Source organism: Mytilus californianus, unplaced genomic scaffold (genome assembly GCF_021869535.1).
Source record: "Mytilus californianus isolate M0D057914Y unplaced genomic scaffold, xbMytCali1.0.p SCAF_12, whole genome shotgun sequence".
In the NCBI taxonomy this organism is placed as follows: domain Eukaryota; kingdom Metazoa; phylum Mollusca; class Bivalvia; order Mytilida; family Mytilidae; genus Mytilus; species Mytilus californianus.
This window is the reverse complement of record NW_026262604.1, coordinates 22,066,503-22,080,676: the sequence shown is the minus strand read 5'-3', so window position 1 is coordinate 22,080,676 and position 14,174 is coordinate 22,066,503. Positions and strand designations below refer to the sequence as shown.

General features: G+C 33.4%; 1 protein-coding gene across 4 annotated transcripts in view; it reads right to left on the bottom strand.

The window, feature by feature from the left end:
- LOC127721549 (UPF0394 inner membrane protein YeeE-like) overlaps nucleotides 1-8,460 on the bottom strand; it is a 48,544-nt gene extending 40,084 nt beyond the window's left edge. For all 4 annotated transcript variants that reach the window (XR_007991302.1, XR_007991300.1, XR_007991301.1 and 1 more), the window contains exon 1: nucleotides 7,546-8,460. Coding sequence is in view for 1 of the 4 variants with exons in the window: in XM_052228315.1 (XP_052084275.1) it covers nucleotides 7,546-7,789 (244 nt within the window). In the remaining 3 variants the exon portion in view is untranslated. The remainder of the gene's footprint in view (nucleotides 1-7,545) is intronic.
- Nucleotides 8,461-14,174: the final 5,714 nt, after the last annotated feature.

Genomic DNA, 14,174 nt, shown 5'->3' with positions numbered 1-14,174 from the left:
AAGTTGGCACTCCGAGGCGGGTGGGGAGCAAGAAGGTGAACTGTGGTTAATTTTTATCAATAGTACCGCTTAAGTCGACGCTAGGGGACGTCTTGACCTTGTTGTAGGGTATGAATGATTCGTTCATTGTTGAAGACCCTACATCAACTGTCAAGATGAAGAACAGGAATAAAAGCCCTGTTCATTGATAATTTTTTATTTTTTTCTATGTATTGTGTGCGATTTTGTCCCATGTAAAACATTTACTCCATATCCTTTCATTTTCTAGAGGTCATCCTGTTGGTAGCTATAAAACAATGCAGTTTTTTATAGGGTGTTTTGTTTTACGGTATAAAGTTTATATAGACAAAGATGGCACTTATAACTTGGTAAATCCCACGCTGTGTGCTGGTTCTAAGTCGAGCTTTCGGAACTATTTGTTGTTTACGTTTGTTTTTACGTCTGTTTTTCTTCTCGAAGGAGTCGATTGATGCTAGTTGGTGTGTCAATAGTTCTGTCCAATATGGTTGGCGATTCTGGTTATCCGGTTATACATGTATAAGGCTCCGTGTTGAAGACCGTACTTTGACCTATAATGGTTTACTTTTATAAATTTTGACTTGGATGGAGAGTTGTCTCATTGGCACTCATACCACATTTTCTTATATCTATAACTTATTCCAAGATTTCTTCCGAATGGATGGTACGAACTGAGAAGGTCTTGCATTCCTTCCAGGAGCACCTGATATCACCACAGGACTGTTCGTGGTTCTCGTCTATAACTTTAATGTTTTATTCAAAAGTTTATTTGCATTGAGAAGTTCAATATTCCTATATTACTGAAAAAGTCATTAATTATTATCAAAGATTTTTGAATGTCAAAATCGATTGGTTATGGATTCTAAATTATTTATGAAAAAGAATTACAGAATTGCTTAAATGTCAAAATCGATCCCTTATTGTTTCTATATTATCTTTAAAATCGAATGTCGTTCAACCATTATTCTCCGCCCACTTGTAGTGTGTGTGTTTTTTTTTACCCGTTAACCGAATAATTAAATTTTATTGACTGAAAAATGAACTAAATGCTTCTTCCACGAATACGAGTTTTCATCATGTGTAATTGTTTGATAAAATAAGGGGTTGAGAACACAATAAATTAGCCTAGTTTACAAATTCATATCTCTGTCCAAAATCAGGAACCTCATCATTGATTCTATTATATTATATCTTAATGTTTATTGTTACAATTGTTATTTGTATTTGGTGTAGAGGGTAGATCTGTAACAATTGTTATATGATGTAGGAGGTAGATCTGTAACAATTGTTATTTTTATATGGTGTAAGGGGTAGATCTGTAACAATTGTTATTTGTATATGGTGTAGAGGGTAGATCTGTGACAATTGTTATTTGTATATGATGTAGAGGGTAGATCTGTAACAATTGTTATTTGTATATGGTGTTGAGGGTAGATCTGTAACAATTGTTATTTGTATATGATGTAGAGGGTAGATCTGTAGCAATTGTTATTTGTATATGGTGTAGAGGGTAGATCTGTGACAATTGTTATTTGTATATGATGTAGAGGGTAGATCTGTAACAATTGTTATTTGTATATGGTGTTGAGGGTAGATCTGTAACAATTGTTATTGTATATGGTGTTGAGGGTAGATCTGTAACAATTGTTATTTGTATATGGTGTTGAGGGTAGATCTTTGATAAGTTCAATCACAACTTTAAAGGCCTCGGGACGATTGACGTATTGAAAAGACACATGTCTATTGTTAAAGTCTAGATGTCTTATGGTAATTTATTTCGTTGGGTTGCTGTCTCATTCACGTAAACACCACACCTCCTTTAGTTCATACTTCTTATGAAAATTGTTAGGCGTTACATCTGACCAAAAATTCCTCAGCGTTTTGTCCGCAAAATTTGTTTACATAATAATTACTAGAACTTGCTTTAAGAGTTTGTTCGCGTGTGTGTCCAGACATAACAGTATTGCTGTTTTAAGGTGTGTCCATTACCTATATATTTTGTTTTCTGACGGGAATAAAATTAAATGTTTGAAACACCATATGAACATTAAAAAAAATAATTGTTTTCTTCAAACAAGTTAAATAAAAGTTAAAAAATAAACAAATATTAAATAGGTTCTCTGTGTGCAATGCCTATTCAAATAGCAAAGTAAATGTGTTTAAATTATATTTATATAAAAGAGAATAATATGTACAGAAAATGATAGCTTGTCACTTTTCGTAAAATGAATGAATAAGTTTATAAAGAATGACTTTGAAATAGACGGGGTTTTTTTATTATAAAGAGTAGAATATAATGTCTTTCTATAATTCTTTAGATCGATATATTTCTAGTTCGTGATGTCATTTAGCACTAATGAAAGGAAAATTAGAATATTCGGAATAATGTCTTCCATTTGTTATAACGCATTCTTCGTTAGACATTTCTAAGTGTACTGATGTCTATAGGGGCCAAATATGGGTAAAAACTTTAAGTCCCAATTAATAATACAAAAAGTTGATATGATAAAAATACGTATTTTATTGCTATTCTTCGTTTAAAGTCACAATTAGAGATTCAACACGGACCTAGGGCACGATTCATTATTCATGACAACCCCCTTAGTATCCTCATTCGTTTGACTAGAATTGGTTTCGTGCAACAATGAGCAAAATCACCATCAACCAAGGGCTAAGCAAGGGAACAACGTTTTTAATTGTTGTTCTTTAACTCAAAGTAAGAGTCGGTGTTTAAACACGGCGAAAAGGCTCACGACTCAGTATTCAGGAGGATCCACCCATAGATATACATTTTCCTTTTGCAGCATCAGTTTTGTAACACATCTGTCTTTTTGCCTTTCCAAAATACAACATATGTCAGGGGCGGATCAAGGATTTTAGATTTGGAGGAGGGAGGGGGGCAAACTTAAATTTTTTTTAAGTAAAATTATCGAAATATTCTTTATTAAGCTAAGGACAACCTATGCTTTGCAAATTTTAGGGGGGAGGCGCACGCCCGCCACGCCCTTGCTTGAATCCGCCCCTGCATGTGCACTTCAGTGTTCTACCGTTTTCTTTATCAATCGAAATTAATCATTTAGGATACAAATCATTGAAAAAGAAAATTGTAACTAAAAACAACGTGTGCATATTTCATCTGTTCTTTTTCCAATATTCTACTGGGAAAAATAAAGAACTAGTAAATACAAATAGCGTTATTTTGAATGTCATATACGGATATACTTATAAATTATAAAATGAAGGCTTCTTAAAGAACTACCATTGACGATATATTATTCAAATTTAGAAGAGTTCTAAATATGTTTTAATACATTTCATAATTTTATTGTTAAAATGCATACTTGTTGTTAATTGCCCTACTTACAAGTCTTTGTTCTTTATACCCACAAAGAAGTTCTTAGGCCGATGTTTATTAATAATGGATACGATAACAGGGATAATTAAGATTTCTATATAATCTCGTGTAACATGGAGATTTATCCGAGATTATATTCTCATAAGCACATGAAAAGGCACAATGCTTTTTTAAAGTTATCCTGACATGTATACTCCACGGTTTTTGGAGATGCATTGAGTATACATAAAGTGGAAAGCAATCAAGAGACGCGACAAATTCTAAGACTATAAATACTTGATCGTTTTACTCTTTTTACTTTGCTTTCCTTATTTTATTTTATCAATTTGATGACAGAAAAAAAAGACCCAATTATGATTTAAAGCCTAATCCATAACCACAAAACATTTTCTGAAATTATAACTGCATCTGGAAAATTTGAGATAATGACACTTTTCCTGTTTTATCAAAACTAATTGCTATTTTTAGAACAAGAGTAAAGATAAAATAATTATTTACCCTTTCTATATAAATCGGATGTAGTCGTCTCATATCATCGGGACTAACGCCCCTCAGATATGAGAAGCCTACATCTAGTACTTGTATGTATTCATGATTTAACTTTGTCAAATAGTTAAGAAGAATAAACATATGTATTTGTGGAAACACGTTCAACAAAAATACAATAAATAACGAAAACAAGATAACACAGAAGCATTGATCTTTTGGAGAAATTGATTCTCGTAACATCAGTGAACGAGTAAAAAGTAGGGCTAATTATCCCAATTGTCCGTCCGTCAGTTTATAGAATTACAAAATACCACAAACGTACTATCAAATGATAAGTTGATCTCAGCACTCTTCAATCAGTTTTATTTTCTAAATTTTTGAATTAACTGTGTGTTTCGTTCTTGATTTTACATTCTTGCGCAATTTCATGGCCGTCATTTTATTTTTCGGAGAAACACAGAACACCTGGGGTAACCTTACGACTATGAGCAACTTTCTAATATCTGGTAGACCAAGATCGAGTAAGCATTTCAGCCTGCGTAGATATGAGCCTCAACCAATGACAGCCAAAGTTTACAGGGAGATATTGTCACAACAATTAAGCAACTGTACCATTCGGTCAACTAAACACATGTTTGTTCTAGTGGTATCAAACCTTAAAAAACATCCGGCATTGAAACGTATTTTTTTCTCTGTCATTTCTTTTCTAAAATGTTAATTTGCTTGGATGACATTGAAATAAATTACAATAAGTTAGGGAAAGACATTGGGGTATATACGTCATTTTGGCAGCAACCTTTTAACACAAGAAATCAAGAGAAGAAATTCCAAGGGCTACATATGGGTAATCAACATTCGTTTAGAGTGAAACGTTAGTAAAAATTCAATTGTAAAAGTGTACTACTACAGTACTTCAGTACTTTAATTACCTTGAGAATTGTCTATGATAATCTTAATCTTTTATATCGCATTTAGAAGACACTTGTTAGTTTTATCAATTTATTTAAGATTAGTTTAACTGTTGAAAAATCCGTTCTCAGCTTACCGATCGTTCTCAAAATTGACTTTAGCGGTATCTAACAAAATTGATAAACTATTTACAGAGCAAATACTAAAAGTTAAACGTACATCCAAAACTAAACAAAATGCAACAACAATCTAAAGATAATTTAATATATGTTTACTTCAAATTGATTTATGATATTTGCATATGTAAAACTCATGTTGATCTTCTTGTTTTGAATCGTGGTGTAGTGTTCGCCTCAAGTGCGGGATAGTGTTTGGTCTTACCACTGACTAGGTCCAAGTTTACCTTCAAATTGGTATTTTCGAGCCCTCGGCATTTGGGCGAAATATCAGATATCGGTCAGCTCGGAGTCAGATTAATATGTCGGGGTATTCCTGTTGACTTGTTGGTTTGGTACAAAACAGCATATGTTAATTAAGAAATAATCGTTTTGAATATGCACGAAATACTAGCCACTGGACGTGGTAAAAATGCTGTTATTTTTTTTTTAAATCTACAATCAATTTCTAAGAAACACAACTGAAACGAATAATAAAATTGAGAATGGAAATGGGGAATGTGTCGAAGAAACAACAACCCGACCAAAGAGCAGAAAACAGCACAAGGCCATCGATGGGTCTTCAACACAGAGAGAAAATCCCGCACCCGGAGGCGAGCTTCCGCTGGTCCCTATAAACAAAAATATGTACAAGTGCAGTGAAAACGGACGTCACACTAAACATAGAACACTTTTTTCAGTTTTATCTGTTCTAATTATTTTTGGTACTGTGGCATTCTACCATTTTATAGATACTGCATTAGTTTACTGATATTCAAATCTTATAAATCAGTTAAGAAGATACAAATCAAAGTAAAACAAGTGAAACTGTTAGCTACTGCTTACTGATGATACCCCCGCCTCCCAATGTAAGTGTTCGGTAAACAGGAAGTTGTTGAGTGATGAATCTGAAAACGCATCACACGGTACAGCTGACTTATATAAACCCTGAAACAAAATTTCAGAAATCCTAATGATATAGTTCCTGAGAAAGATGCGACGAAAAATATTCATGGGACGGATGGACGGATGGATGGACTGACTGACGGATGGATGGACTGACGGACGAATGGATGGACAGACAGACAGAGGTAAAACAGTATACCCCCACTTTTTTAAAGCGGGGGTATAAAAATAAGAACTGATTGAATCGCATGAACTGACAGAGGGTAGAGACCGGGTACGTCGACAGGGTAAGTTATCTACAGCTCTGCATTTATCATCCGCCATAAAACTGTTTGTAACGTTTCTGAAATTCAATTTTACTGTATACATAAAACAGGTCCAAGACGTCTAAATGCTCTTTCGTGTTTATTTCTATCTACGGTAAAAAAAATGCATGCTATGGAAGTTGCTTAGTGTCAACTTTTCTTTTATCTTTAGGTTGATTATATGGAAGCCGCTGGGTGACAATTCTGAAGGAACCTAACCAAAGGACTTTATACGTGACAACCAAATTCCATAAATTTCGACGCTGTAAAACCTAAACAGTTACAAAACATTAAATCTCTTATCAAAATCTTTCTCAAATTACAAAACATGTGCAATGCATGTTTACTGTAAATTGTTCGTTTTACAAATGTAGTTCTTTTATAAATCACGTTACAATATTCTATACCTATTAGAGACTTATTATCCAGATGTCTTTTCATGAGAATTTGTAAAACATTTTTTCGCATAGATGTTATATTTTTTTTTTTTTTGTAATTAAATAACCTAAGCCATTTTAAATAGCCCGAAGTTTTAAAAGATTACTAATATATAGTAGTATTTGTGGACATTATAAGATTAGATATTTTAGATTAGTCTCTGGTCACCTGTTTTAATACACAAACTTAATTTTTCAATCCGTTTTGTATTTTGTACTTACCGATATTGTAGTATATTGGGAGTGTTATTATTTGTTTAAGAGTTGTGGGACATTAATTTTCCGTAGAAGAAAAATGATTGTTTTAAAAAAAATGTTAGAAGGTTTACAATCCTTATTAAAATATTTCTGTTTCTTTCAAATAATTGATGATTGTGCCTTCTAGATTGAAGTTTTATATTCCACCGTTTTCGATCGTTTTACAAATAAATCAATAGTCCATTTCAAAAGAGAATTGTATTTTGAAAAAGGCAGCGAGCAGATAAAGACAAATTGATTTGAACTATTCGTCTTTTGATAGTAGTAGAGTGCAAACTAAAACTAGAGGTAAACTTGAATTACAACAGTTTCAACTTTTGAAAATTGCTTGTCTTAAAATTCGCTTGTTTTAATATTAATCACAATATAAAATATTAATCAGATCACAATACAATGCTTGTCTTTTTCTATTATGTATGCAGTATCAGGGACCCTTTGTTATGTATGCAGTATCAGGGACCCTCTTTGCGGTATCCAAGAATGAGACTGTATAAAAGACGGTCTTAATAGTGTTAAAAAAATTGAGGAAAAAAAAAAGAACAAATAAGGAATAAAGAATATTACGGACATCAAATATAACAAATAGAATATAATAAGCAAAAAAGAAAGAAAAGAAGAAAAACATGGCCTTAAAAAAGTAAAGAATACAGAAATGAAGACACCTTCCTCCAGACCATCATAAAAGAGGGTATATTAAATATATGAAAACCTACCTCTTGCTTTTTCCATTGCAAATCCAAATATTATTCCACAAATACTAGATATCAGTAATTTCAAGAAAACTGTCAATGCAGAGTCCTTCTGTTTCAAGGACGTTTTGGAATCCAGTGGAAATTTAGTTTCACTGTCTGCAGACGATCCATTGGATATGTCCGTCTGCTCTTTCTCCATTCCCGCCACATGAATAACTGTGACTGAAGATTTTGTCTTTTTAATTTGTGTTTTGTCGAATGCCATTGTTGAAGATTTGTCTATCAGTATATTAAAATTTGTCAAAATATCGATTTCTGATAATAGGCTTCGTTTTATCTTTCACACTACATATTTCTTGTAAGAAATGCACGTTTATCATCGAATCTTAGCGAGGCATTATCCTTCCACTGTTTGCTGTCTATGGCATACCGTATATTGAGGCTGTGGTGTTTAATTCCAGAAGTCTTGTAATCGCCTTCTTGCTTCTGTCCCAGAATTATCGCAGTTGCATTTGTCTTAGCAGAGTAATATCCGTTATTCTTTTAAAACATGCAACACAAATAGCATGAAACATGTGGTACAATCTTTTATATGCAATGTTTTACCAGATGATGTGTATCCGAAGTAACAATGAAATGTCAAACAGTATCCCACTTATCAACAATTTATATTTCACATGAACCAAGTAATAAGTACTACACGTTTCAAATGTTAAAGTTATAAATTAATTATTTCAACACGAACCTCCTTTCGTATAGGAAAACAAAAATCCGCTTCTTATTTCCGTTGCATGTTTAAACAATCTCTGTATTCATATTATACTAAATAATCGAATAGATAAAAAAAAAAAACCTATTTGTATTTCTTTCAGTGTATAGATTGGTTTTATATCAAATCAGCTCACTTGTATACCTATAGTATACGTTAACAAGAGGGGACGGTTTAATGAATATATATTGTGAATGAAAACCCATTTTCATTGGACTTTACCTTTTCTGCTGATTCATGTCAACAGATCTTTAAATACCTTCGTAATAATCTCTTTAAAGAATTAGTCTAACCCAATTTATTATCTTTAACGTGCTTAACAGGGTTTCTGTCATGCGCAGTGACTATTTCCTATGCACGTTCACATATCATATTATCTGAGTAAAATTGAAATGTAAATAAGCCTATATAGATAAGAAAAATTAGATCTATCGCATATATTTCATTTTTATTTACAGATTGTTTCACCTGTCATAACATAATTATTTAAATTGACAGCCGATAACAATGTTTTATAATTACATTTGTTACCAGCTTAATTACATACACGACAAGTACACAATATTGATCAAAGTTAATTAGAATTTAACTCAACTATAATTAACGGGTGACAAGCGTTTTTTTTTTCAAATTTGATTTCTGAAACAATTTTTTGCTTTTAATTTCTCCTTAAGAAACGTTCGACACGAAGGTTGTGATAGATTTTATGCACTTTTAATTAATTCACGCCTTAATTTGTAAAGGATGACATGCAATATAGCTGTTTTTCCCGCGACATAATTTGTCTTGGTAATTTACGCTTTAATCAACATATGACATGCAGTTTGTAAGATTTTTTTCTGGCTATATTGTTCTAAATTTTTTAACATGTAACAGTCACGTTTATAAAAATGTACCGTTATTCAAAACAAAAATCTTGATAAGGCGAAAATATATATTTGCCTGTTTCTTATCTCCTGACAGAAAAATAGGAAAGGTGTCAACGTATATTTGTTCCGCCTAATAGAAGTTCCACTTTTTTGCATTCTTGTCTTTCATTTTTGCTTATGTGCTTTGTCTATATCCCATTTTGTTTTTCTTTGTTAACATATTTGTTTATTTTTATAGTGATTAAGATGATAACACAATGTTGACTGCTGCACCCCTATTTTTTGAAATTTTTACCTATTATGTCTGTTTGTTTTATTCATACATTGTTGGCAATATAATGGAATTTAATGCGACTGTCATACACGTGAGAGGTTTAGCTAGCTATAAAACCAGGTTTAATCCACCATTTTCTACATAAGGAAATGCCTGTACCAAGTCAGGAATATGATACTGTGGATTAATTTATTTTCGTGGGTACCAATTTTCGTGGATTGAGGAAAACTAGCATTTTTGTGGATATTTAATTTCTTTGTTTTGGCAAAGTCTGCATACATTACTTTAGAAAACTTGTAATTCGTTGAACATTTAAATTCGTGGTACCACTGTACCCACGAAATCCACGAAAATTGGTATCCAACGAATATTAATGTATATACAGTAGTTTGACGTGTTTGAGCTTGTGATTTTGCCATTTTATAAGAAACTTTCCGATTTAAATTTTCCTTGGAATTCGGTACTTTTGTTATTTTACTTTTTACATAGACTTTGTTTGGAAAGGTTCAAGACCTAAACGGTGCTTAAGGATGTTCGCTTGTCATGTTTTGGAATTTTTGTCAGATTTTCGGAATCTTCTGGTTTTATCCGTGTGAATGCCTCAAAAAATTTTGCCCATTGACCCCCATTTTTCTTTTTATAAATCTTTTACATGTATAATTATAAGCCATCTGTAAAAGTCTTATAAAATCTTTGTTATTTTTTAATAGTTTTTGAGAACTTGAACTTTTCAATGATAAGGCTATGAAAAATCAAGAGAGAACATTTTCCCGCCAAAAATTTCAATGGCTAATATCTCGAAAACAAACACATTGACCTATATTTTTTGGTTGCTCTTTTGGTTCCTTAAATAATCCCCTATCAATGTATACTAGTGTTATGAAAAGCTTGTTATTTTGAAACTGAGTAGCGAACCTCCTTAACTAAACATGTCCGATGATAATTTGTTTTAGGGTTGGCATGAACATTAAGGATGAACAGGAACGAGAACTATATTTGTTCGCATATAAAACCGTCACAATGAAAGCTCAAATCTTCAAAAAATGTAAGATGATACCAGAAAGGGGGGGGGGGGGGGCAATCAAAATTATGCCTGAGAAAGGAAAGATAAAATTATGCCTGGACAAAGGAAAGACAACATTATGGCACACAGAAAAAGTAAAACGACAAGACCAACGCTTCCGTTAAATGCAACCCCGTACAATTGAGAATGCTTTAATGATGCAGAATGGTAAACGATTCATGTTTCACTATAGGTACCAGTTGTTTATACAAAGAGGGTGATGAACTTCGATAGTACAGAATGGTAAACAGTTCTTAATTTGTTAGTGACACCCGTTGTTGAGACAAAGAGGGTGACGAACTTCGATGGTGCAGAATGGTAAGCAGTTCTTCTTAATTCGTTAGTGGCACCCGTTGTTGAGACAAAGAGGGTGACGTCAATGATGCAGAATAGTAAGCAGTCCTTAATTCGCTAGTGGCATCCGTCGTTTAGACAAAGAGGATGACGAACTTCGATGCTGCAGAATGGTAAGCAGTTCTTAGTTCTCTAGTGGCACCCGTCGTTTAGACAAAGAGGGTGACGAACTTCGATGATGCCGAATGGTGAGTAGTTCTTAATTATCTAGTGACACCCGTTGTTGAGACAAAGAGGGTTACGAAGTTCGATGATGCAAAATAGTAAGAAGTTATTAATTCGCTAGTGGCACCCGTTATTAAGACAAAAGTGACGAACGTCGATGATACAGAATTGTAACCAGTTCTTAATCCGCTAGTGGCTTCCGTTGTTAAGACAAAGAGGGTGACGAACTTCGATGATGCAAAATGGTAAGCAGTTCTTAATTCGCTAGCGGCATCCGTTGTTGAGACAAAGAGGGTGACAAACTTAGATGCCACAGAAGGGTAAGCGATTCCTGTTTCGCCAATGGCACATGTTGTTGAGACAAAGAGAGGCGAACTTCGATGCTACAGAAGGATAGGCGTTTTTGTTTTACTAATGACATCCGTTGTTGAGTCCTCGGCGGTCGAGTGGTCTCACTAGGTTATCTACAGTGACCACTAGCCTACATGTCAATTTTGATGTAGTGAGTACGGACCCCTCTCGTGTAGAGGCGTGTTTACTCCAGTTTTACTAAGTCTTGTATCAAGAAGTTCTACAAACAAGACCGGGGCAGTCAAAGACCGATAAATACATTACAAGCTGTCAAGCGTAAAAGACCTAAAATGACGACAGCAACTTCGTTTTTTTGCAAAATTAAAATATATATATATATACATATCAACCGAGAATTATAACCAGATGTTTGTAATAGATCGAGGTAGAATAGTTATTAGTGATTTATAATACGTTAGTTCAATATATCACGTTTCAGTTAAATTCTTTCAAATAATTCATAGATCTAAACTATTACCATTTAAAGTTTATAATTCCAAAGTACAAAAACCACTGACATAAAACCAATAGACACAAAGCACCGAAATAAGTCTGATGACAGTATCCACGTTGTAATCTTGTAATCACCTAGAGTCCAAATAATTAGGAACAAAGGAAGCATCTGATATACCTTTGTTTAACGTAGTTGTTAACATTATTTTGGCATGCTTTTAAGGTTTTGGAAATATTGGGGTTAAAGGTTATTTTGCAGGAGTTAATTGATGTGTAACCACGACTGACATACTCACAGTTGAATAAAGTCTGAATGATAATTTTTCAGATAATTTTCTTTATTATATATTATACAATTACCATAACACAAATAAAAGGATTCTATACTGACAAATTTCCAATTTAAACTTTCCAATCAGCCCACATAAAATGAAAAAAAACACTTACAATAAACTAAACATCAAAATTATATTTGTTCAAAATTTTATCTAAATAGATATAAGAAGATGTGGTATGAGTGCCAATGAGACGTCACAACTCTCCATCCAAGTCACAATTTGTAAAAGTTAACCATTATAGGTCAAAGTACAGGCAACAGTAGTATACCGCTATTCAATAGTCATAAATCGATTAAGCGAAAACAAATCCGGGTCACAAACCAAAACCGAGGGAAATTCATCAACTATAAGAGGAAAATAACGGAACAACAGAAACACTGAACTGCTACAAATACAAACGCCACCATATATAGAAACGGGCTACGGGTGCCATTAAAAAATTTGCATTGATATGATTTTTTTTAAAGATTTTTCTTTAAAGGGGAGGTTTTTTTTACCAAACAAAAATTAAGGGCATCTAAAGTACTAAACTTAAAACATTTTCTTTAAGATGATAATTTTGTTTTTATTTATTTTGCTTTATATTCTTTATTTTGATTTATACATTCACAACGTATTTGTTCTTTTTTATCCAGATCATCAAAAACCATACCAACAATCGGATAAAACACAAAGACAAAACATGTTTGCAAAATACTATTAACACAGATGATGTCACAGTATTGTACCCATAATATCTTCTACGGAAATCATTTCTACCCTCTAAACCCAGCTTTTTGTAATTTTTATCTTGATTCATATTCCCTATGTACAGAATGTTTTTGTAGATTTTGAATTTAAATACCTGAGAAGTTGATAACTTGACAGTCAATCTCACGTGAAGTCAAGTTCTGTATAGAAACGCATTATATAAAATTTACCTACATTTGTGGAAGGATTGAGATCTCACAAAACATGTTTACCCCGCCACATTTTTGCGCCGGTTCCAAGTCAGGAATCTCTAGAATTTGTTAGTCTTGTGTGTTTTTTACATTTTGGTTCATTTGTGTGTTTTAAGAGTTTAGTGTGGCGTCCATTTCGCTGAACTAGTATACATTATTATTCAGGGACCAGATGAAGCCCGCCTCTGAGTGCGGGATTTTCTCGCTGCGTTGAAGACTCATTGGTGTTTTCTGCTCTTTGGTCGGTTCTTGTCTCTTTGACACATTCCTCGTTTCCATTCTTTATTCTTTTGTATAGCTTTAATCGTACCAATTATCCACACCAGATTCACTATAATGTTTTGTACTCATATCTCACTCTTTCGGTGTTAAATCTTGATACGTTTTAATATTCAGACATTTCGCTTGAGGCCAAATATGGTAATTCAGTACATACTTTTTAGCACGGCAGGTTAATTGTTTCAAATTTTGATATGAGAACTTATACCTTACTTTACAATACGGGTTTGGTCATGAATAACAAAAGTTCCGTAAAAAACAATAAAAAATGCATTAAATTGTAATAAAGCAGCAGTTTTTCGTGAGTTTTTCTGTTTGAAAAAATATCTTATTAACCATTAGGATGACTTCCGAAGACTGCCGATGGTCATGTTAACCTATATACATGTTAATATAAAATAGAAATAGACATACAAGCATGTGCAATACTTAATTGACTATTTATTTAAGGGGCCTCGATGGCCGAGTGGTCTAAGTAGTTACTACTGTAATCACTAGCCTGTCAACACTGAGGTTGTGAGTTCGAACCCCGCTCGTGTGGGTGCACTCGACTCCAATCTTAATTGACTAGGATTGTCAGTTTTCCTATCGAAGGTCGGTGGTTTTCTCCGGGCACTCCGGCTTCCTCCACCAATAAAAACTGGCCGCCACGAAATAGCCCAAAAGCGGTGCTTAAAAGTGGCGTTAAAACACCAAAAATCAAAAATCAATGATGTTTTGTGGGCCGAATCAATCACCTAAATGGTTTTCCTGATGGCTCCCTTGTTTCACTTTCAAATTTTGACATTCTTGTC